Consider the following 24,422-nt stretch of genomic DNA (forward strand, 5'->3'; position numbering starts at 1 on the left):
AAGAGGAGGGAGGTCACCACAGCCCTGCTGGATGCAGAGCCCGTCCCAGGACGCCCCAGTGATGGAAGGGGCCTCTCCTGCAGGAGACAGGAGTGGCCATGAGCCCACGCAACAGGCCTCTCAGATGAAGAGTGGGAAACCCAGACTGCCCGGACTCAGACCAGGGTGGAAACAGAGGCCACAGGACACGGTAGGCCCAGAGCTGTAATTGGGGGTGAAGTGGCCCGTGTGAGCCAGGATCACCAGGGCCTGCAGAGCACTGAGCCAGGACTTCCAGGCCCCGCTTTTTCCAGAATCAGGTCCCAAATAAAACCAGCACCTGCCTCCACTCCTGTGTCCGAGGACTCTGCTTGGGGAGGGCGCCAGGCGCCCAGGACCCTGCCCCCGGAGCTGCACAGTCAGGGCAGGGGCAGAAGCACAGGGTCATGTGGGAGAAGGTCCCGGGGCGGGGGGACACTGGGTGGTGTCCCAAGTGGAAGGGCAGATGTGACTGAGGAGCGGGTGCTGGGGAGGCTTTCCCAGCCCCACTCAGTCCCTCTCCCTTCAGTGGCTCCTTTGTGATCCCCACACTTGCATCTGCCACAGGGCCTTTGCACAGGCTAAGCTCTAGCCCAGGGAACTTCCCCATCCTCTCTGTAACTCCTCCTCTTCCTTACACTCTTGGAGCATAAGGACCATTTCCTCTAGGAAGCCTCTTCTGACATATGCCCCTCCATGGCCCTAAGGTAGAACCCACTCTGGTGGGTCAGGGTGCCACCCCTTCATTGCAGTTCAGTTCTCACTCTTCCTTATTTGTGGGATCATTCCAGTATTTGGAGAAGGAAATGGCAACCCACTCCAGTATTCTTGCCTGGAGAATCCCATGAACGGAGGAGCTTGGTGGGCTACAGTCCACGGGTCGCAAAGAGTCGGACACGACCGAGAGACTTCACTTTCACTTTCACTTCCAGTATCTGGCTCCGCCTACTTGGCTGTAAGCTCCAGGAGGCCAAGGCAAGCCCTCCTGTTTTCCCGGTGTTCTTGGAACCCAGTGTGGCCACCAGGCCTAGCACCCAGCAGGGGCTCCTTTAATTCTCTGGTTCGGTGGGTGGGAGTCTGGAAGGATGGACGCAGGGAGTATAAGGGGAAGAGGGTGTTCCAGGGGTGGGGAACACTAGTTCTGGGCGTTGTTTAACTCGCGGGGGAGGTCTGAGGGGCGTGCACCCCGTGGAAGGGACGAGTGGGTACCTGCGGAGTGGAGAAGGCCCCAGTGCGTGGGCGCGTGTTCCTTGGGCTGCAGCCGGCAGAGGGCGCTCCGGGCTCGCCGGACACCGCGCTCCGGCCCCGGCGGCGGCGCCACGGAGCGGAGGAAGGGGGATTCTTCTGGAGGGCGGGCAGGGGGAGACTTTGGGAACGGGGGCAGCCCCCAGGGATGCACCCCCGAGCCAGACCCCCACCACCCCGCGCCTGCCAGGCAGCCCCCTCCGCGGCCGGGCCGGGGTCTAGCTCCTCAGCCCCGCGGCCCACTGCCGGCAGCCCCCTGCCGCCGCGCCCGGCCGCCGGGGGCGGGGGCGGTGGCCCACGGGGCACGTGGCTCCGGGTCCGGGCGGGGCGGCGCCCACCCCCTCCCGTCCCCCAGCGCCGGCCCGTCCCCGCGTGGCCGCGGCCGCGGGGGCAGAGGGAGGGAGGGCGGGGCGCGCGGGCGGCGGCGGCGGCGGGCGGCGCCGGGGAGGGGGTCGCGCGGGGGCGGGCCGCGGGCCGGGCGGGGGTCGGCGGGCTTCCGGGCGGCGGCGGCGGCGGGCGCGGCGCGATGTGCGAGCGGGCGGCGCGCCTGTGCAGGGCCGGCGCGCACAGGCTGCTCCGGGAGCCGCCGCCGCAGGGCCGGGCGCTGGGCGGGCTGCTGCGCTGGGTGGGCGCCAGGATGGGCGAGCCCCGGGCGCCGCTGGCCCCCGACGCCCCCAACACCCCAGTCGCGGACCCCGGCCCCTACCCGGGCCCCGCCTCGCCGCGCGGGGGCACCGCCGTCATCCTGGACGTGAGTACGCGCGGGCCGGGACCCGTTCTCCCCACCGGGCGACGCGGACGCCGCGCTCCCGGGACCCCGCTGGGACCTGCAAGACCCCCTTCTGCTTGAAGGGCAGGGGTCCCCGGGCAGGGACGCTCGCCCCCACCCCGGGGGTCCAGAGCGGGATCCACCGGCTCCTCCTTGTGCAGAACGCGGCCCCTAGCTCTTCGGCCTCCCGGCCGGTCTCCGTGCGGGTCCCGTCTCGTCCCCGGACCGGGACGACCCCTTTACCTCCCTCCCCTTCTCAGGATCTCCACATTCTCGGAGCCGGGACCCTGGAGCTCCTCGACCCGGCCGCCGCCCCCTACTTCTGTCCTGGCCAAACCCTCATCTTTCTCCAGCCCGCACTTCATCCTTCACCCAGCTCCTTCCCGGGACGCGAGTCCCAGACCGCCGTCGGCCCCTGCTCCTGCCCCCCCCCCCCGGACCCCTGCCCCCCGTCCTTACTTTTCTAAGACTCTCCCCCCAACCCACCCCATCACACACACAATCCCTGGGTCCAGGGCCATTTTTCTTGTCCGAGCTTTGGACCTTAAGCCCTTGTATCCTCAACCCTTTTGCCTCAGGCACCACCTTGTTAAAAGCAAAGCCCCCTCCCCACCTGCCTTCCTCTCCTTTCAGTAGGACTGGAGCCATCCCCCATCCTCTCTGAGGACCACCACTCCATTCTGAGCCGGTCCTTGATCCCCTTCCCCCGCTCCCCCCTCCCTCTCCTTCCCCCGCCCCTCCCTCTCCTTCTCCTCACCCCTCCCTCTCCCTCTTCTCACCCCTCCCTCTCCCTTTCCTCACCCCTCCCCCTGCTCACCCCCCTCCCCTTTTCACCCTCTCCCCTCCTCACCCCCACTCCGCACCCCTCCCCCACGTCCTCTGGGGCCCAAACCGCCCCACCTCACCCACCCACTCCCCTCTGTAGGAGGGAGCCTTCTGCAGGGTGGGGGGGCGTCCCCCGTGGGGTGCTCTGCCCACCCCAAGGGGCAGCATGGCAGTGGGGTGTGCCTGTCCTAGGAAGGGTCCTCCGAGGTGGGTGACACGGGGGTAGGGGTGCCATGTTTGTGTATGGTGGGTGGGTTTCCGGGAGAGGTGTGTGTATCACATTCTGGTGAGTGGGGGACAGTGTGGGTTTCCTCTCGCCCCCCCCCACCCCCGCCACGTTCCTGTTGGAGCCTCCATCGCTGGCTCTCAGCCGACAGGGCAGGGGGTGATCTGCCGCGCGTGGCCGTGGCTCCCAGGCTTCCCAGAACGTGCTCATACACAGCCCACTCGCACCTGCACAGGTGAGCCCTCTCAAAGCCCCAGTGAGTTCTCAGCTGAAAGCCCTTGCAGCGGACAGCTCTGTCCAGGCCCCCCACCCCTTCGCACAGGACAGGACGTGGACTCTGGAGTCCTCACGCCACGCTGGCCTTGAGCCGGCTCTGAGCCCCAGTCTCCCCATCTGTGAAATGGGGGTGATGAGCGAGTGCCAGGGCCACATCTCCTGTCGGGTCAGTCACTTGTTTAATGCTCGCGCCCAGCCCCGGCACCTGAAGGTGGGACTCCAGCCTCCTCGGGAACCTTGCAGTCAGGAGCAGGCAGTGTGCGGTGCACAAGCTGGGGTGCTGGCAGCTGCCCCCTTTTCTGCCCCAGCCGCAGTGGCTCCAGACCTGTGTCCCCTGCCCCAACTTGGGGTTCAGCTCAAGAAAGGGGGGATGTTTGAGAATATCTTTCCTGAGCTGCTGCTTCAGTTTGCCACAGCCCCAGGTGCCCGACAATGGATGCCTGCCCTACTGCTTGGAGGGAGGGGCCCAGCTCCCGCTCTCCAAGGTGTGAGGGTCATACACTGGGGGCGGCGTCTCCCCCTCTTCCTACCCTCAGCAAGGCTTGCGTGCACGCGTGCTAAGTCACTCAGAAGGGTCCGACTCTGCGACCCCATGGACTGTAGCCTGCCAGACTCCTCTGTCCATGGAATTCTCCAGGCCAGAATACTGGAGTGGGTAGCCTTTCCCTTCTCCAGGGGATCTTCCCAACCCAAGGATCGAACCCAGGTCTCCCACATTGCAGGTGGATTCTTTACCGTCTGAGCCACCAGGGCAGCCCCCAGCAAGGCTTACTAGGACTAAAAACACCAGGAGGAGCTATCTGGTTTCAGCTGCAGCTGGAGGGGACCAGGCTGCCCCTTCCCTCCCCGCCTCTCTTTCTGAGCTGCTTGCAGGCTGCTCCTACCCACTGACCACCCCAAAAAAACTAATCCCGCCGTGCCCTAGCTGATCCCGTTGTCAGGCCTCGAGGTTTGCTTGGCAGACGCCTCTGTTCAGATTTAACCCACCTCCCTGGAGAACACCAGGCCCTGGAGGGGTCCTAGTGGGGGTGTAAGGTGAGTGGCTGCCTCCCACGGACAGGAGTGGGGAGCACGCGGCCGCCTGTGGGTGCTGCACATGGGCCAAAGGTTCTGGACGCACACCCGTGCGGCGTGCTCTCGACCGCATGGCCAGCAGCGCCTGAGGAAGAGGGGAGGCTGCCTCCTTGAGGGGAGCTGGAGGGCCACTGCCTGAAACACCCTTCCACCCCCGGGTCTCCTCCCTCAGGAGGGAAAAGGGGCCCGGCTTCTGCAGGTCCACGGGGTTGGGGGTGTTGGAAGCCTGCCCCTCCCAGCCGACACTGACTCGACCTCTCTTCTCTGCAGATTTTCCGCCGTGCGGACAAAAACGGTGAGTCTTCCGACACCCCGCGAGGCTGTCCCGGTGTGAGGACCTGGCTCTTTCTGGTTGGGGGTGCAGGACGCTGCCCTGCGCCTGTTTCTCCATCCTACGAGGGGACCCCTGTGGTTCCTACTGAGCAGGGGAGCCATGCAGCTTCAGCGGGCAGGTGTGGGCAGTGCGGTGAGTTATGCGCGTGGTCAGCGCTTCATGCACTTCCACCACCTGCAGCTGGGCCAGGCCAAAGCCGCCCTGGGGGGCGCCCAGGAAGCCCCAAGCCTCACCTCGGGCCCCGGCATGCTTCTTCCTCAGACGTCCATGCTGTCGCCCCTGTTCTGTCAGCTCCATGGTGGCCCAGAGAGGTTCTGTGTTTTACCTGGGGTCACCCAGCCTCAGGAAGGCAGTCCAGGCTCTGTTGCGGACCCCTGGCTCTCCCTCCACCCCCCCCCCCACCACTGCCGTCCCCCCAAAGAGACTTCCCACACAAAGTGAGAATGGTGTTGCGAATGAATTCAGGACACCCGCTGGAGACTGCTCCACCCCGGCCTTTCTGGAAGGCAGGGGCCCCCTCAGCCTCATGATGGCCGCCGGAAGTGATTGTCTACATACTGGAATCGTCGTTCATGGGTTGAAGCAGCTCTCCGTGGTCTTGAACCAGGACATAGTCCCGCTTCAGGCCTCAGTTTTGCCATCTCTAAAGTGGGGTGATAACACTTAACCTGTCTACACTCCAGGGCTGTTGGGGAAATGAAGGGAGGAGACATGGCTGGTGAGCTTTGTGAGAGAGAAGCAGGCAGAGTTCAGTGTTAATTCCTTGAGAAAATACTGATTTGATGGAGCATCCAGGCCCCTGCCGAGGGAGGAGTGGGCACAGCTAACCTGGCACCTGGTCCCAGGCCCACAGCCCCCTCCCTGCTGACCCCGGGAGTCACTGTCTAGCTGTCCCCGCCTGGCACTGAGGGGAGAACATGAGACAGCCTGGCCGCCAGTGCCCGGGGCTTCTCCATCTCTCGCCTCCCCCATTCTCAGGTGTGACGGGGCCCCCTCCGGGCCTCTGGAAGGCAGCAGCAGCATCAGGAGCAGTTCCATACGGAGCATCGAGGAAGGGCAGGGACACGGTGGGGGGACTTCACCGGCAGCTGAGAAGTCGTCATGACGGTGCAGCCTGAGTGGCATTAGAGACTAGAGAAGTGGGTCCGGGGGTTTGATCCCCTTGCAGGCCTCTCGGAACCTTCTAGTGTGTGGCCGGCCAGGGGCCACGTGGCCATTGCCATGTGCTGGCCACGCCCTTCAGCCTATGGTGAGGTGTCACACTGAGGGATTCGGGCTTGTCCCTGTAGCGGCCCGGCACACAGTAGGTCCTCGGTGCCCGGCTGCTGCCTCACGGGTGGTGACCGGGCGTGGCTCCTGGCAGTGCGGTGTGTGCCTGCCCAGGGACAGCCGTCTGGGTGTGGCTGCACGTGTGTCTCCGTTTGTGCTTCAGAACCTGTGTGTGTGTCTCTGTGACCGTTGCTGTACGTGCCGCGTGCATGTGGGGTTGTGTGTGTGTCTTTGTGGATGCTCAGCTCTGCAGGAGCCTTTACAGTGTGTGGGTGGCAGGCGCCCTGGTCTCACTTCAGGCAAGCTGGGTTTCGTCCTCATTGCTTGCCCCCCGCCCCTTGATGCCATCAGAGACTGTTTCCACCCTCCAAGCACAGCTTCGGGGACCCTCGACTTTGCTCCTGTGGCCCCCACAGAGGCCCCGAGTTCCCTCCTCTCCCTAGGACCTTTGTCTTCCCGGCCGCCACCAGTGGCCATTAGTGGGGTTCACGTGGGATGTGGTGCTGGTCCCCGGGGAGCACCCCCCTTTTGCCACAGGGACTGCCTGGGTTCAGCTCCCTCCCAGCTCTGACCTCAGGCCAGTCCCTAGGCTCTCAGGGCCTCAGCGTCCCCATCCGTGGGTGGGGGTGGTCATGCTGGTACCCACCTTGGGTGGGGCTGTCAGGGGGATGGAGTAGAGCTTGGGTCTTGGCATGCGGTAAGGGGTCTATGAGCCCTCATGCCAGCTGATGAATGTCAAGCCTTGGGAAACGGGCTGTGATTTGTCAACAAGTATGGGTTCCCACCCTGGACTTCACGGGGCATCAACATCTGGTGGAGACTGCTGGCGGCTGTGGAGCGTCCGTTACACACCAGGACAGACTTCCTCGTTGGACATTCCCTCAGGTCCTAGAGGCAGACGGAATATCACCCCCCTTTTTTACATGTGACAGAATCCAGGCTGGGGAGGACACGCAAAAGATCACAGAGTCTGGGCTGGGGGGCTGGGGAGGAAGCTCTGATTGAGTCCAGCCCAGTTTGCAGACATCCTATGGGCAGGGGAGTGGGAGAAGGGGCGAGTGTGGGTGTAGACAGAGGTGTGCAGACACACACGCGCAGCACAGGTGGATTCCGGCTCTGCCCCTGGCATCCACAGCAGCAAGATGCCTGCAGGGATGGCAGGATGGTCCCAAACGAGGGCCTGGGCCACGGGTTGGGGTGGAATCAGCCTCTGGAATCACAGGAGCAGGGGCTCAGCTCGGGCTGGCCTATCCTGGCGGCTCCCAGGTCAGAGGTGTCTTCGTCGGGGTGAGGGTGGAGACCAGGCGTGGCCCCCAAGGGGAGGCAAAAAGAGGGGGGCCTTCCTGGCAGCCGAGGGTCTGGGGCCCGGAAGGGTGGTGTGGCAGCCGGCGGCGGAGTGAGTGCCAGTGTGTCTCCCTCCAGGGGCCGGGGCACTGGCAGACTCCTGGCATTTGAAAGGTCACTGGGACAGAGGCTGAGCTCATGCTCATTAGTGTGGACACCTTCAGATGGCCCGCTCGGGGGTCCTGGAGGTGCAGACCCGCTGGCTCCTCTAATTGCACTGAGGCCCCGGGCAGATGCCACCTCCCTCGTTAGCTGATCTGGGTTCATTAGGGCTGTGCTGGGACGTTCAAGGTAAATGTCAGCCCAGAAGGCCTTGGGCCCGGGAGGCCGGCGGGCCCCCCTCTGCCTGTTCTGAGTGCAGACTGGTTGGAGGTGCTGGTGGTGCCCTGCCTGTGGCAGACATGAGTAGGCATTCACAGCACACTTCCACTGAGTCCAGGCTTGGCCTTGGCTTCTCCGTGTGACCCTGTGGCTGGGGGTCCCGACCGAAGACCCTGCCCCAGGTTGGGTTGGGAGTGTGGACTCAGGAGCCGGGTGGCCTGGGTTTGAGCTCCCACTGAGGGACCTGGGCAAGTCCCATAACCAGCCTGGCCTGTCTGCTCTGTAAACGGGGTGGGGGTGGGGGGGGTAGTCTGCAAGGGGGTGTTTGAGGACCAGATGCGTGAACACACGGAGCCCGTGTGTCTGCCCTGGTTCTGCCCCTGGCTGCCGGATCATCATCAGTCTTGCTAAAGGAAACTTGGAAAGCATCCTCTTTCACAGGAGACAGAGCCATAGCTTAGCGTTCATGTATTTCACAGCTGTTACCCTGCACTTTTTATGGTTGGTTTTTGGGTCTTCATGTGTTATTGGGGAGGGAGGGGATGTTTGTTTCGTCTTCAGGGGGACTCTGGATTTTGAGAGTTAGAAATTCGTTTTCCCATTTGTGACATTAAAACTCGAGCCAGGATGTTGGAGGCACGCGGCATGTTGCCCCAGCCACCCATATGCCAGCCTGCGCCCACTCTCTCATATCCCCCCTCTCAGCATGGGCGGGGGAGCCACTGCAAGATGTGAGGAGCTGCCTCCTGTTGCCCTACTTTGAGCCCCTGCAGAGCTGCTGGCGGCAGAGTAGAAGCTCCACAGCCTTTAAAATGTACAGTGGGGACTTCTTGGTGGCCCAGTGGTTAAGATTCAGTTCTCCCACTGCAGGGGGCACAGGTTTGATCCTTGGTCAGGGAACTAAGACATTGCATACTGTTTGGCACAGCTAAAAATAAGAAACTAAAATATAAAACGCAGAGATAAAATGCATTAAAAAAAAAAAGTGTGAGTGACTTCCACCCTGGGCCTGAGTAGGTCTGCCATGTCTGGTTGGGCGTGTTGTGCACTTTGCAGGGGCACCTGCTCGAGAGAATTGAGCATGAAGCCTGCATGCCCCGCCCCTCAGGAGCTCTGATGCTGGGCTGCATCTCCGCCACCCTGCCCACCAGGAAGGGCATTTCTTTCTAATCCACACAAAGTGCCGCGTGGGCTCTCAAGGGCTTTGAGTGCAGACTAGCTGGAAGTAATGAAGGGGGTCTACGGAGAGGGCTGGGGCAGGAAGGGTCTTGGGCTCGCCCTTCTCCCTGACCTCCACTGCCTCCCACAGACATGGTTCCTTTAGGGAGGAGCAGGACCGGTCTAAGGTCATCGAGGAGGGGGTCGTGGCTTCAGGGGTGGGATTGGGAGATGAGTGTGTTGAGCTGGAGAGCCCAGGTGGGAAGAGCTGGAGTTCTGCTGGGAGCCCCTCTCTCAGGGGCCCGGCTGCCCTCAACCCATGAGAGCTTCCCCAGCAGATGCTGCTACCCGGGCGACGGCAGTGGAGGCTGCTGAAGGTGTGAGATCGGGAGGGATGCGTTGGGATAGGTGTGTCTGCTGTGGGGGCTCCTCGTCGAGAGCCCTGCCCCAGGCCTGCCGCCACCTCCCCCTGGGCTCTGGCATCTTCAGGGCTGCATCCACGGCCTGGCGAGGACTCCGTGCCACTGCTGGCAGTGGGTCACGTCACAGCCTGAAAGGTCGTTGCCTCCCCAGGCAGGACCTGGGTGCTGGGGTAGAGATGATTTAAGTGTGCAGAGTCTCTCTGGGCTTTTGGGAGCAAGTGAGAGTGCTCCTCAGACCGCCCAGGTTTAAACCTGCCTCTTACGGGTATGGGATCCCTAACCCCTGGATCTAACACCTGATGATCTGAGGTTTGATAAGATGATAGAAATAAAGGGCACAGTGTGCTTGAAGCATCCTGAAATCACCCCAAAAGCACCCCCTGCCCCTGGTCTGTGGAAAAATCGTCTTCCATGGAACCAACCCCTGATGCTAAAAAGGCTGGGGCCCACTGGAGGCAACAGGTATGCGGTTACCTACCTCCAGGTGGGCAGGTGACTCGGAGCGCCGGTTGCCTGGCAGGTGCTCTCTGCCTGCCTGTTGGCTGCGGGGCTTGAGGAGCCCCAGTATTTGCTGGTAAGGCGAGTCCCTGTACATGGGTGTTGCTCTGTTGGGTGGGGGGTTAGCTGGGTGAGCAGTTGCTCTCTGTGAAATGATGGCTAATGTGGGTTCGTGCCACGGGCAGGGGTGCCCCATGCGGGAATGTGGCTGCTGGCTGGGGAATTGGCCGGGGTGGGCGGGGATTGCCTGGCTGTGGCTCCGCTGTTGATTTGGGGATGTCCCGCCGCTTCGACACCAGCTGCCCTCCCTTTCTCTCCCTCGCAGACGACGGGAAGTTGTCCTTGGAGGAGTTCCAGCTCTTCTTTGCAGATGGCGTCCTCAATGAGAGGGAACTGGAGGACCTCTTCCACACCATCGACTCTGACAACACCAAGTGAGCTCAGTCGCGGCGGCTGGAACCGGGAGGTGGCGTCCCCCAGTCTCCAGTGTCCACTCCCCTGGGCCGCTAATCCAGAGTGCCATCTCTTTGGCCCCCACTGGCTGGGGCGGTCTGGGGAGTGGACAGATTGAGATTGTGTTGGCAAGCGTTTGTCTTTTCTGAATGCAACGTGGCAGAGCAGGGAGAGAGCCTAGGTTTGCAGAATACATGTGCGTGCATGCTGAGTCACTTCAGTTGTGTGACCCCACGGACTGCAGCCCACCAGCCCCCTCTGTGCACGGAATTCTCCAGGCAAGAATACTGGAGTGGGTTGCCTGGCCCTCCTCCAGGGGATCTTCTGACCCAGGGATCAAACTCACGTCTCTTACATCTCCTGCACTGGCAGCCAGGTTCTTTACCACTGTCCCACCTGGGAAGCAGAATATACACAGGATGACAAAGGGGTAATCAGCCAGCTCAACTCAGTTCTGACCCCAGCACCGCATGCTTGTTCTCAGTCCCAACACGAGCTTTGAGATCCTCTCTTCCTAACCGGGGCCCTCCTTAAATCAGACTGGCTCTTACTCGGACCTTAACCTTCTTTCTCTCTACGTTTTCTCCAACCCACCCAGAACCCTAACCTGCAGCTCAGTCAACCCCAAACTTCTCCAATCCCAGCCAATCCTTAAATCCAACACAAAATGCTCACTCTACTCACAGGGACCAACCCTTCCCACCCTGAACTCCAGCCCCGCCCTTTCCAAGTGGTCCCCAGGCAGGGTGAGGCCCCGGCCCCTTCTCCACCCAACTCAGGTGATGAGGACCCGAGTTGTTGGGGGGCAGGTTTGATAGGCTGGTGTCCCCTGGGCCAGGCTAGAGCTCTGGAGGAGGAGCTGTCCCCAGGCCTGTTTTCCGGGGGCCCAGGTTGGAGGTGACCTGGGGGCCAGGGCGGGGCAGCTGGCTCAGGAAAGGCCACTTGAAAGGGACTGCTTCCTGCCGCAGACCCCAGGGGAGGGCTTTGTGTCTGGAGCCAGATGGAGGTTCTGAGCGGGTCCTGCAGCCCCCCTGGGAGCTTGAAAGGGCTTTGCAGGTGCTCACAGATTATTCAGCCTCATTGGGGCAGCTGGAGCGGGGCTGGTGAGTGCGGGCGGGGCGGACTTCCCATCAGCAAGAAGTCAGAGCTCTGAAGACCTTTGGGTGTTTTGTCTCCAGCACTCCCTAGAGTGTGAGCTATACACGTTCCCTCCTGGGGATGCTAGACAGGTTTGCTCCCCCAAACCGTCCATGCGCAGCTCAGGAAGGTCGGTGCTACTTTGAGTACTGTGAGGCAGGCCTCCTCTCTGCAGGACCTGTGAGAACTTGTCCCACGTGGGCCTCCATGACAGAATTTGCAGAGCCATTGCGATGAGGCTGGCTTGCTTTTGAGGCCAGCCCCTCCTCTCCCGGTGAGGGAGCCGGCCGGGAAGGGAGGTTGTCGGAACTGCACAGAGCTGGGTCCCCGGGCGCCCGCCCCCAGCTCCTGTTCACAGCGTCTGGGTTCTGAGGCTGCTGCCTGCACCTGCCCGGCGTGGGTGGCCCATGCTCGGCCTCCGAGGAAAGACCGAGAGCCTTCTGGCTGTAGGAACGGGAACACGGGACCCCAGGGCTCGAGTGAGAACAAGGGGGGCACACCCTCCAACAGAGCAGGGCCCGGGGCTGAGGTCGCTGGACAGCTCTGGTGACAGCTGTCACAGCCCCTGGTTCAGCCCCCTCCGCTCCAGATGCAGTGGGCAGACGCGGTGTGGTGACGGGGTCAGACAGACGCGGATCCTCTGGAGGGGGTGGCGGCCTTCCCTGGCTGCTCCCTCATCTCTGAAGTGGGGGTCACCTAGGCTGCATGGTGGGGGGGTGTTGACCACTGCTGGGGGCTGTGCTTACCCCGGAGGGAGACGGGTGGAGGGCGGGGGGCAGGTGGAGACAAGGCTGTCTCTGAGCCCCTGTCTCTCTCTGCATGCAGCCATGTGGACACCAAGGAGCTTTGTGGTAGGTGCCGCTGTGCGGGGACCCAGACTGGGTGCGCAATGATTCTCTGCGGGGAGGGGAACAGATGGTGGTGGGAGAACCCAGGGGAGGGGTGCGATGCTCCTGCGACCTTTGACCTCTGCTTCCCATTTCCCCCCACCCCAGACTACTTTGTGGACCACATGGGGGACTATGAGGACGTCCTGGCTTCCCTGGAGACCTTGAACCACTCCGTGCTGAAGGCCATGGGCTACACCAAGAAGGTCAGCGGGTGTGGGTGGCCCTGGGGGTCGAGGGCCTGAGCGCCGGTTTGGGTCTGAGAGCATCGTGGCCCAGGGGTGCCTGGGTCTGTGATGACAGGTGTTGGGTAAAGCCAGCTCCGAAGCAGGCGTTGCTTGGGCGTCTCAAGGGTGCACGGTGAACTGGAGTGAGGGGAGGGGCTTGGGGAAGGGTCTGTCCAGCAGCATCCGGTTTGGAGCACAAGGCCATGTCCTGGAATCAGGCTCGGTGCTGGGACTCAGTCCTAGAGAGGGAGTGGACACCAGGTCCGAGAACAGGTGTCAGCCATGCCAGTCTCACGGCCTCTGCAGCAGGATTACAGATGGGGAGGGAAGAGGGTGGACGTGAGCCCCTGATCTTGACCAGGAGCCCCAGCGTGTCTGGGGCGACTGCGCCGTGTTCAGGTCAGGAGACGGGAGCTGGGCGGTGGAACCACCAGGAGGGTTGGCCGAGTTCAGGACTCCCCATGTATCCTGGAGAGAGAGAGCCCCAGTGTGGCTTCAGGCATAGGCTGATTACTTTGTTGGCATCCGTGCTCTGGAGGAGGGCAGAAGATGGGAGATGGGGCAGGTCGTGGGCCGGGCGGTGGCGTGGCTCAGCTAGCCACAGGCAGCCCACCTCCTGGCTCCACGTCCCACCTGAGAGTCTGCACCCGCGCTGGCTGGTGCTTCTGGGGGTGGGGGCACAGGCGGGGCGTGTTCCTCCTCTCCGTCCACACTCGAGAGGCGCCGTCAGTTTCCTGAGGATCTACGGCAGCAGGATTTAGCGCTCACTGTAATCCCCCCAGCAGCCTGTGGGCTGTGACTGGTGCCACCACCAGCCTTCTTTTTTGGCTGCCCCGGGCCTTTGTTGCTGTGCACGGGCTTTCTCTACGTGTGCCGAGTGGGAGCTACTCTTCGCTGCTGTGCCCAGACTTCCTTTGTTGCAGGGCATAGGCCCTAAGGGCACACGAGCTCAGCTGCGGTGGTGCACGGGCTTAGTTGCTCTGTGGCGTATGGGGTCTTATTTCCTGGACCAGGAGTTGAACCCGTGTCCCCTGCATTGGCAGGAGACTCTCAGCTGCTGGACCGCCAGGGAAGTCCACTCCCCCGCTTTCACAGCTATGGCAGTAGAGGGCTCAGGAAGGTGAGCCCAGCAGAGGGGTAGCCAGACAGCCAGAGCTTCCTGCTAAACTGGATGGGGAGCTTTAGCAGGGACCCAGCCTGAGGTATGGAGCACAGCCTGGGGCCGAGCCATCCGGGGCTGGAGGGGCCACACCGTGCTGGACCGGTGTCACACCGGAGGGCATGCAGCCCCTCTGAGCGGAGGAAACTCAGGAAGGAGCAGCCCCACCTGCTGGTTGAGGCCAGGGGGCTTAGCTGGTAAAGTCAGCCAGATCAGGCCGAAGGACCCCAGCCAGTCACTTGTCTTTCTGAACCTCAGTTTCTCCAGCTGTGAAATGGGAGCATTCACCTTCCAGAGTCCTCGCAAGGCCTGAATAAAGTGAAAGGTCTCTAAGCTGCCGAGCACAGCTCCAGCACAGAGCAGACACGACTAGCGTGTCGTCAGGCCCCTGTTGTGTGCTTTTTTCCACATGCTACTCGGTTCCTGCCCTCCCCATATATCCACCCACAGCTGGGCCCGACCCCAAGCTGCCACAGCCCCACATTTCCATGTCTGTCCTCCTGTCGTGCTGTTTTGAGTCTTGCTATGTTAAAGTATTTTTTAACATTGCGTGAGAGCACTTCCCTTTCATTGCTCATTCTTGTACAATATTGACATTCTGAAAATGTCAAGACACAGTGGCTTTAGCAGGCAACAAGGAAAGCCCCCACCTCCAGAACCCTTGCACAGTGTGGCGGTCCAAGCTCCGTTCCTCAGGCATTGTGTGAGGTGTGCCCTCGCGAATGAAGTCACCACCTTGAGCCTCAGTTTTCAAATCTGTGAATGGGGCCACTGCCCAGCAATGTGGTCTTGGCATTATTAACATGTACTGGTCTCTTGGTCTTTGGGCTAACAATTCAGATGTGGCACAATTCTCCGCCAGGGAGAGGACTGTAATGCCTGCCAGTACAACTTAGAGCAGTTTGGGGGATTTTTGCTCTTGGAACGCTTGCAGCCTTTGGTGTGTTCTTAGTGGTGGTGGTGGTGACGGGAGATTGTCACAATGGTAACGCATTTCTTTGTTTTTTTTAATTGAAATATACATGATTTACAGTGTGGTGTTAATTCCTGCTGTACAACAAAGTGATTCCGTACATATATACTCGTTCTTTTCTAAAATACTATTTTCTGGCTTATCATGGGATGTTGGATATGGCTCTCTGTGCTCTACAGCCAGACCTTGTTGTTTACCCGTTTTATATATGACAGCGTGTATCTGCTAGCCCAGCCTCCCGCTGCTTCCCTCCGCCAGCCCCCTCCCCCTTGGCAGCCACCTGTCTGTTCTCTGTGTCCGTAATCTTGTTCATATCATAGACGAATGCACTTGTGCCATATTTTAGGTTCCTCATATAAATGATATCACATGGCATTTGTCTTTCTCTGTCTGGTTTACTTCACTTGGTATGGTAATCTCTAGCTGCATCCGTGTTGCTGCAAATGGGATTACTTCATTCCTTGTTTCATGGCTGAGTCACCTTCCATTGTATATATTTTTTAAGATTTGTTTTGTATCTGTGGCTGCTCTGGGTCTTCCTTGCTATGCAGGCCTTTCTCCAGTTGCTGTGAGCGGGGGCTACTCCCTCATTGCAGGGCACAGGCTCCTCCTGGCCGCGGCTTCACTTGTCGCAGGGCACAGGCTGTAGGGCAGGTGGGCTCAGTAGTTGTGGCTCCTGGGCTCCAGAACAGAGGCTCAGTAGTTGTGGCTCACAGGCTTAGTTGCTGTGTAGCATGCCGGCATCTTCCCGGACCGGGGATCAAACCTGCATCTCCTGCATTGGCAGGTGGATTCTTTCCTGCTCAGCCCCCAGGGAGGCCCTCCATTGTATACTGTCTTTTGTTTAAGTGGAGTATTGCACTGATCTGTGTATTGTTGAACCATCCTTGTAAACTTGAGATGAATCCCACTTGGTCATGGGACTTTTTATATGTCACGATCTTTTTGATGTGTTATTGGATTTGATTTTTTAATATTTTATTGAGAATAGCGTTTCTTTTTCTTTGCATGCTTTCTCATCAGTTTTTGTCTGGAGAAATGAAGCTCACTGATTATTTCAAGTACTTCTCTCGTGTCCATTGGTCTAGTTGGCTCGTTTGCTTTTGCAGACGTGCAGTCCTAGTAGCGTTGTTAGCTAGTACAGTTCTCTTCATTTCTGATTTGTGTTCCTGCTCTTTCTCTGTTGTGTCCTGTTGCGTTTTCCCCAAATTCTCAAACCCTGTAATGAGGTTACGTCAAGCATCCTTGTTTCACTTCTGAGGTTCAAATGCATCTCTCTAGTTCTTCACTAATTATAACATTAATACCAGCTCTTATTTTTAGAATCCTCTTCAGCCTGTGAAAAAATATTTTTGTATTCCTTTCATTAAATTTTGCCTTAGGGGGTGGTAGTGAATTCTTTCAAATGCCTTTTTTTCTTTTTTTCTTTTCCAGGGATCATATGATTTTTCTTGAACTATTGATGAGGTAGATTCTATTATTAGATTCTTTCCTATTGAACAATCCTTAGCTTCCTGTGATAAGCCCTAATTGGCACATTTTTCTTTTGCCATAGTGCTGAATCCTTGTCACTAGCTGAGCATTTTATCTCTGTCTGTATCAGAAATTGAGATTGGATGATAGTTTGGGACTGAACTGTAGGTGGTTTTGCATATCTTTCTGTGTGTGAATCAGCTTGTCTATCTCAGAGTCATTTTTCTATTCAAAAATAGAATTAATGCATAGGCTTGGGTTGAGGTGCTTAAACAGGAGGAGAGGATTATTTTAATAGTGGTTTTAAAGTCAGTCTTAATTTTAGTTGAATTTTTGGTGTCCATTATGATATTTTTTTAAACAGAACTGCCGTGGACATGTTCAGTTTATGATCAGTAATGCTTAGCATGCTCTTATGCCTTTTTTAAATTCTTAATCACTGTCTGAAACAAGACAGACACATAATTCAGATTACATTCAATAAAACATCTGCCGATAGAGCTCAGGTCTTGATTTAATTTTTTTCCTATTTTGCTGCGTTTAAACTTCTGTTTGACAGTTTTGCCCATTTTAATTAGCTGTTTCTAGAAATGAGCCGCTGACACGTTTATTTAACTTTCCTATTATCGTGTGTTTTCTTGTTGTTCATATCTCGGTTGTGTCTGACCCTGCGACCCCATAGACTGTGGCACACCAGGTGTCCTCTGTCCTTCGCTGTCTCCCGGAGCTTGCTCAGACTCCTGTCCACTGAGGCAGTGATGCCATCCAACCATCTCATCTGTCATCCCCTTCTCCTCATGCCCTCAGTCTTTCCCAGCGTCAGGGTCTTTTTCGGTGAGTTGACTCTTCGCATCAGGTAGCCAAAGTATTAGAGGTTCAGCTTCAGCATCAGCCCTCCCGATGAATATTCAGGGTTGATTTCCTTGCTGTCCGAGGAACTCTCAAGGGTCTTCTCCAACACCGCAGTTCAAAAGCATCAATTCTTCGGCACTCAGCCTTCTTTGTGGAGTCCAGTTCTCAAATCTGTATGTGACTACTGGAGAAACCATAGCTTTGACTTTACAGACCTTTGTTGGCAAAGTGATGTCTCTGCTTTTTAATATGCTGTCTAGGTTGGTCATAGCTTTTCTTTGAAGGAGCAAGTGTCTTTTAATTTCATGGCTGCAGTCACCGTCCGCAATGATTTTGGAGCCCAAGAAAATAAAATCTGTCACTGTTTCCATTGTTTCCCCATCTATTTGCCATGAAGTGATGGGACTGGATGCCATGATCTTAGTTTTTTGAATGTTGGAGTTTTAAGCCAGCTTTTTCACTCTCCTCTTTTACCCTCATCAAGAGGCTCTTTCATTCCATTTTGCTTTCTGCCATTAGGGTGGCATCATCTGCATATCTGAGGTTGTTGCTATTTCTCCTGGCAATCTTGATTCCAGCTGGTGCTTCATCCAGCCTGGCATTTTGGTCTACATGTCAATGAAATAAGGAGGGTGATAATATACAGCCTTGATGTACTCCTTTCCCAATTTTGAACCAGTCCGTTGTTCCATGTCTGGTTCTAACTGTTGCTTCTTGACCTGCATATAAGTTTCTCAGGAGGCAGGTAAGGTGGAATGGAAGTCCTATCTCTTTAAGAATTTTCCAGTTTGTGATCCACACAGTCGAAGGCTTTATAATAGTGAAGCAGAAGTAGATGGTTTTCTTGAATTCCTTTGCTTTCTGTATGATTCAGCGCATGTTGGCAATTTGATCTCTGGCTCCTCTGCCTTTTCTTTTTCCTTTTTAAAATTTATTTATTTTTTAATTGAAGGATAATTGCTTTACAGCATTTTGTTGTTTTCTGTCACACCTCCACATGAAAGAGTCATAGGTATACATATGGCCCCTTCCTCTGCCTTTTCTAAATCCAGCTTGTACATCTGGAAGTTCTCGGTTCAGGTACTGCTGAAACCTGACTTGAAGGATTTTGAGCATTACCTTGCTAGCATGTGAAATGAGTACAGTTGTGCGCTAATTTGAACATTCTTTGGCATTGCCCTTCTTTGGGACTGGACTGAAAACTGATTTTTTCCAGTCCTGTGGCCACTGCTGAGTTTTCCAAATTTGCTGACATACTGGGTGCAGCACTTTAACAGCATCATCTTTTAGGATTTGAAATAGCTCAGCTGGAATTCCATTACCTCCACTAGCTTTGTTTGTAGTAATGCCTCCTAAGGCCCACTTAACTTCACACTCAGATGTTTGACTCGAGGTGAGTAACCACACCATCGTGGTTGTCTGTGTCATTAAGACCTTTTTTGTACAGTTCTGTGTGTTCTTGCCACCTTTTCTTAATCTGTTCTTCTATGTCCTTGCCATTTCTGTCCTATACTGTGCCCATCTTTGCATGAAGTATTCCCTTGGTGTATGTAATTTTCCTGAAGAGATCTCTAGTCTTTCCCCTTCTATTGTTTTCCTCTATTTCTTTGCATTGTTCACTTAAGAAAGCTTTTTTATCTCTCCTTGCTATTGTTTGGAACTCTGCATTCAGCTGGGTATATCTTTTTCTTTCTCATTTGCCTTTCACTTCTTTCCTCAGCTATTTGTAGAGAAATATAGACAGCCATTTTGCCTTCTTGCATTTCTTTTTCTCGGGATGGTTTGGTCACTGCCTCCTGTACCATGTTACAAACCTCCATATAGGTCTTCAGGCACTCTGTCTATCAGAGCTAATCTCTTGAATCTATTTGTTACTTCCACTGTATAATCATAAAGGATTTGATTTGAATCATAACATGAATGGCCTAGTGGTTTTCACGACTTTCATCAATTTAAGTCTGAATTTTGCGGTAAGGAGTCATGATCTGAGCCACAGTCAGCTCCCGGTCTTGTTTTTGCTGACTGTAAAGAGCTTTTCCATCTTTGGCTGCAAAGAATATAATCAATCTGATTTCGGTATTAACCATCTGGTGATGTCCACGTGTAAAACTGTGCCTTGTGTTGTTGGAAGTGGGTGTTTGCTATGACCCGCACGTTCTCTCTGTTAGCCTTTGCCCTGCTTCGTTTTGTACTCCAAGGCCAAATTTGCCTGTTACTCCAGGTATCTCTTGACTTCCTGCTTTTGCATTCTAGTCCCATGATGAAAAGGACATCTTTTCTTGGAGTGAGTTCTAGAAGGTCGTCATGAAAGTGAAAGTCACTCAGTCGTGTCTGACTCTTTGCGACCCCATGTGACAGACCACGGAATTCTCCAGGCCAGAATACTGGAGTGGGCAGCCTTTCCCTTCTCCAGTGGATCTTCCCAACCCAGGGATCGAACCTAGGTCTTCTGCACTGCAGGCGGATTCTTTACCAGGTGAGCCACCAGGGAAGCCCAAGAATTCTGCAATAGGTAGCCTATCCCTTCTCCAGCAGATCTTCCCAACCCAGGAATCAAACTGGGGTCTCCTGCATTGCAGGTGGATTCTTTACCAATTGAGCTATTAGGGAAGCCCAGAAGGCCTTCACGGCAGTGTCCAACTTCAGCTTCTTCGGCATTACTGGTCAGGGCATAGACTTGGATTACTGTGATGTTGCATGGTTTGCCGTGGAAACGAACGGAGATCATTCTGTTGTTTTTGAGGTTGCACCCACGTACTGTATTTCGGATTTTTTTGTTGACTGTGAGGGCTACTCCGTTTCTTCTATGGAATTCTTGCCCACAGTAACATATAATGGTCATCTGAATTAAATATGCCCATTCCTGTCCATTTTAGTTCACTGATTCCTGAGTGGCACTCTTGCCATCTCCTGCTTTGACCACATCCAGTACACCTTGAGTCATGGACCTGACATTCCAGGTTTCTATGCAGTATTCTTCTGTACAGCATCAGACTTCGCTTTCCCCACCAGACACATCCACAGCCGAGCAGTGTTTCCGCTTTTGTCCAGCCACTTCATTCTTTCCGGCATGCTAAGTCACTTCAGTCATGTCCAACTTTTTGTGACCCCATGGACTGTAGCCCACCAGGCTCCTCTGTCCATGGGATTCTCCAGGCAAGAATACTGGCGTGGGTTGCCATGCCCTCCTCCAGGGGACCTTCCCGACCCAGGGACAGAACCCATGTCTCATGTCTCCTGCATTGGCAGGCGTTTTCTTTACCATTGAGCCACCATTCTGTCTGGAGCTGTTAGTAATTGCTCTGTGCTCTGCTCTGGTAGCACATTGGACACCTTCTGACCTGGGGGACTCATCTTCTGGTGATCCTTTGGCCTTTTCATACTGTTCATGGTGTTCTATGGGCAAGAATGCTAGAGTGGTTTGCCGTTTCCTCCTCCAGTCAACCACATTTTGTCAGAACTTTTCACTATGACTGATCCGTCTTGGATGGCCCTGCATGGCATGGCTTGTAGCTTCATTGAGTTACACAAGCCCCTTCATCACATCAAGGCTGTCATCTATGAAGGGGGCCAGAGTAATATTCCATTGTATATATGTACCACATCTTTTATTTTGTATTGAGGTATAGCAGATTAACAACGTTGAGATAGTTTCCGGTGAACTGGGAAGGAATTCAGCCATAGACATGCATGTATCCACTCTCCCATCCAGGCTGCCGTAATAACGCTGAGCAGAGTCCCCTGTGCTGTGCAGAAGGTCCTTGTTGATTATCTGTTTTACGTAGAGCAGTGTGTACCACGTCTTCTTTATCCATTCTTATGTTGATGGACATTTAGGTTGCTTCCGTGTCTTGGCAGCCATGAACATTGGGGTGCATGTATCTTTTTAAACATTTTTTATTGGAGTATAGTTGATTTACAGTGGTGCCGTAGTTTTAGGTGGACAGCAAAGTGAATCAGTTACACATAAACATATACATGCTTGTTGTTCAATCACTCAGTCATGTCCGACTCTTTGCGACCCCATGGACCGCAGCATGCCTGGCTTCCCTGTCCATCACCAACTCCCAAAGCTAACTCAAATCATGTCCATGGAGTGGGTGATGCCGTCCCGCCATCTCAGCCTCTGTCACCCTCTTCTCCTGCCCTCAGTCTCTCCCCAGCATCAGGGTCTTTTCCAATGAGTCAGCTGTTTGCATCAGGTGGCCAGAGTATTGGAGCTTCAGTATCAGTCCTTCCAATGAATATTCAGGACTGATTTCTTTTAGAATGGACTGGTTTGATCTCCTTGCAGTCCAAGGGACTCTCAAGAGTCTTCTCCAGCATCACAATTTGAAAGCATTAATTCTTTGGCGCTCAGCCTTCTTTATTCCACATATAAGCAATATCATGCAACATTTGTCTTTTTCTGACATTTGTCACTCAGTATGACAATCTGTGGGTCCATCCATGTTGCTGCAAATGACATTATTTGGTTCTTCTTTATGGCTGACGTCCCATTGTATATATACACCACATCTTTATCCATTCCTCTGCTGATGGACATCTAGGTTGCGTCCATGTCTTGGCTATTGTAAACACTGCCACAGTGGACATTGGAGTGCATGTATCTTTTTGAATTAGGATTTTTTCTGGAATATGCCCAGGAGTGGAATTGCTGGGTCGTATGGTAGCTCTGTTTCTGGTTTTTCAAGGAACCTCCATACCGCTCTCCATAGTGGCTGTGTGTGTATGCTCAGTCGTGTCTGATTCTTTGTGACCCCGTGGACTGAACCCACCAGGCTCCTCTGTCTGTGGTATTTTTCTGGCAGGAATACTAGCAAGTGGATTCTTTGCCACTGAGCCACCCGGGAAGCCCAGAGTGGCCATGCCAGTTTACATTTCCACCAGCAGTGTAGGCGGATTCCCTGTTCTCCGCACCCTCTCCAGCATTTATTGTTTGTAGATGTTTGATGATGGCCATTCTCACTGATGTGAGGTGGCACCCCATTGTCGTTTTGATTTGCATTTCTTTAGCGATTAGTGATGTTGAGCATCTTTTCACATGCTTTTTGGTTATGGATGTCTTCTTTGGAGAAATATCTGTTTAGGTTTTCTTCCCGTTTTTTGATTGGGTTGTTTGCTTCTTTTTGATAGTGAGCCGTTTGTATATTTTGGAGATTAATCCCTTGTCAGTCACATCATTTGCAAGTTTTTTCTCCCAGTCTGTGGATTGTCTTTTTGTTTTGCTTATGGTTTCCTTTGCTGTGTGAAAGCTTTTGAGTTTACTTTGGTCCTGGTTTCTTTTTTGTTATTTTCATTACTCTAGGAGGGGCATCAAAAAAGATATTGCTGCGATTTAACACAAAGAGTGCTCTGCCTGCGTTTTCCTGTAAGAGTTATAGTGTCTGGCCTTACATTTAGGTCTTTGATCCACTCTGAGTTTATGTATGGTGTTAGAGAATGTTCTAATTGCACTCTTTTAAGCTGCTGTCCAGTTTCCCCTGAATGACTTATTGATCAGACTGTCTTCCCTGCGTTGTATATTCCTACCCCCTTTGTCGTGGATTAATTGACCATAGGTGGGCGGGTTTATTTCTGGGCTTTCTGTCCTATTCCTTTGAGCTATATTTCTGTTTTTGTTGCCAGTATCATGCTCTTTTGATGGCTGTAGCTTTGTAGTTTTAGCCTGAAGTCAGGGCGCCTGATTCCTTCAGCTCTGTTTTTCTTTCTCAAGATTGCTCTGGCTCTTCAGGGTCTTTTGTGTTTCCGCTCAATTTTTTTTTTTTTTTTTTTAAATTTTTGGCTGTGCCGGGTCTTTGGCTGCACACGGGCTTTCTCTAGTTGTGGCCAGCAGACACTGCTCTCTGGCTGTGTGAGGGCCTCTCACTGCACTGGCTTGTTGCAAGGCAGGAGCTCCAGGCCCCATAGGTGCAGCGCGGGCTCAGGAGTTGTGGCTCCCGGGCCCTAGAACATAAGCCCAGTAGCTGTGGCACATGGCCCTAGTTGCTCCGCGGCATATGGGGTCTTCCTGGAGCAGGGGTGGGACCCGTGTCCCCTGCGTTGGCAGGTGGTCTTAACCGCTGGCCCACCAAGGAAGGCCTTCCATTCAGATTTTAAACTTTTTTGTTCTAGTTCTGTGAAAAATACCGCTGGTAATTTGATAGGAATCACGTTGACTCTGTATATTGCCTTGGAAATAGTTTGTTCATTTCGGCAGTGTTGATTCTGTGTCTTTACTACTGAATCCACTGTCTCTATAGTTTTTATCACTATTATTTTCTACTTCCTGTTTCCTTAGGTTTATTGTTGTGACTGTGGTTTTTCATATGTGAAATAGAATGCTTAAATTTTTTTGAATAATGAAGTGTAGAAATCTACCGCTGAATAATACTTTCACGGTAATGATAGATTTTAGAATGTAGTATCTCCTCTCTCTGTATCCTCTAATGGTTTGTTAGGTCCTCACTCACTTCCTGGTATTAGGATAAAACCAAGTGACCAATAGTTTGTATTCTAGTTTTGTTGTTGTTGTTGTTTAACATGCTGAGATTTCTTCACTACGTATTATTTTGTTTTTTTTTTTCATTATGGATACTTGAGAAGATGATGTGGGTCATACTTAAAGAATATAAAATCTGAGCATAGTTATCCCTTCTTTGTTATGAAATATGTTGTTAAAAAGACAACTTTGTGTAAAGGTAAGATTGTCTCTTGTACGATTACGAAAGGAACACATGTGAAAGATTTTAACTCATTAATGTGAAAACCAGTAAAACGTTAAACTGGCTCCAAGGCGAATTCAAAGAACATTTGCCATACATGAGACAACAGGAATTCTGAGATGAATCTGTGAATAAACACAGTCAGGCAGTTTTGCATGCTACCAGGCAAAATTCATATGCATTTCTGCGGATGGGAATTATTTGCATTACTGTCAACTTTTTATATGCTAGAGTTTTAAAAGTAGCTCCAAAACAAGCAAAGACTTAGATAACCCAGAAGAGTGTATTGGACAAGGAACCCAGACATCTTTCTTTTTTTTGCCCATTTCACATTTTCTCAATAATGCCATTTACAGTAGACATATATTGTTTGTAATTTATCTGTTTTGTGGGACTCTGTTGGGCTAATTTCTCACACAGAATTTTATCATTTAACTTTTGTAATTCTAATATTTTTCTTCCATGCTGTTTGATGCCTGTAGACCTTGTTATCATATTTTTGTTATGTAAATAATACATATTCAATATTCAAAATTTAGAAAGTAGAGAAAAATACAAAGAAAAAATTCAGATCACTCCTAATTCCTATGATCTCTAACCACTGTTACCATTTTAGCTGATAATTGATTTCTTTGAGCCTGTTTTTCTTCTTTTGTGGATTTCTCTAATACATGTAAAATCACTTTGCATACAGAATTTTTTTGCTTTCTTTTTCACCTAACATTTTAACAAATATTTTCCCATATTATTCAAACCACTTAAAAGTATTTTAAACATT

General features: G+C 54.0%; 1 protein-coding gene across 3 annotated transcripts in view; it reads left to right on the forward strand.

Moving 5' to 3' along the window:
• The first annotated feature begins 31 nt into the window (after positions 1–31).
• The window catches only part of NECAB2 (N-terminal EF-hand calcium binding protein 2), a 43,188-nt gene continuing 18,797 nt past the window's right edge, over positions 32–24,422 (forward strand). The window contains exons 1-5 of one of the 3 annotated variants that reach the window (XM_068992144.1): positions 32–190; positions 4,704–4,728; positions 10,105–10,213; positions 12,195–12,220; positions 12,365–12,462. In XM_068992144.1, coding sequence (XP_068848245.1) covers positions 32–190; positions 4,704–4,728; positions 10,105–10,213; positions 12,195–12,220; positions 12,365–12,462 — 417 coding nt within the window. Of the gene's footprint in view, positions 191–1,789; positions 2,015–4,703; positions 4,729–8,148; positions 10,214–12,194; positions 12,221–12,364; positions 12,463–24,422 lie in introns of those variants that run through there. The other 2 variants (XM_068992143.1, XM_068992145.1) reach the window with 2 other exon arrangements.

The sequence above is a fragment of the Capricornis sumatraensis genome, chromosome 20 (genome assembly GCF_032405125.1).
Source record: "Capricornis sumatraensis isolate serow.1 chromosome 20, serow.2, whole genome shotgun sequence".
Lineage (NCBI taxonomy): Eukaryota > Metazoa > Chordata > Mammalia > Artiodactyla > Bovidae > Capricornis > Capricornis sumatraensis.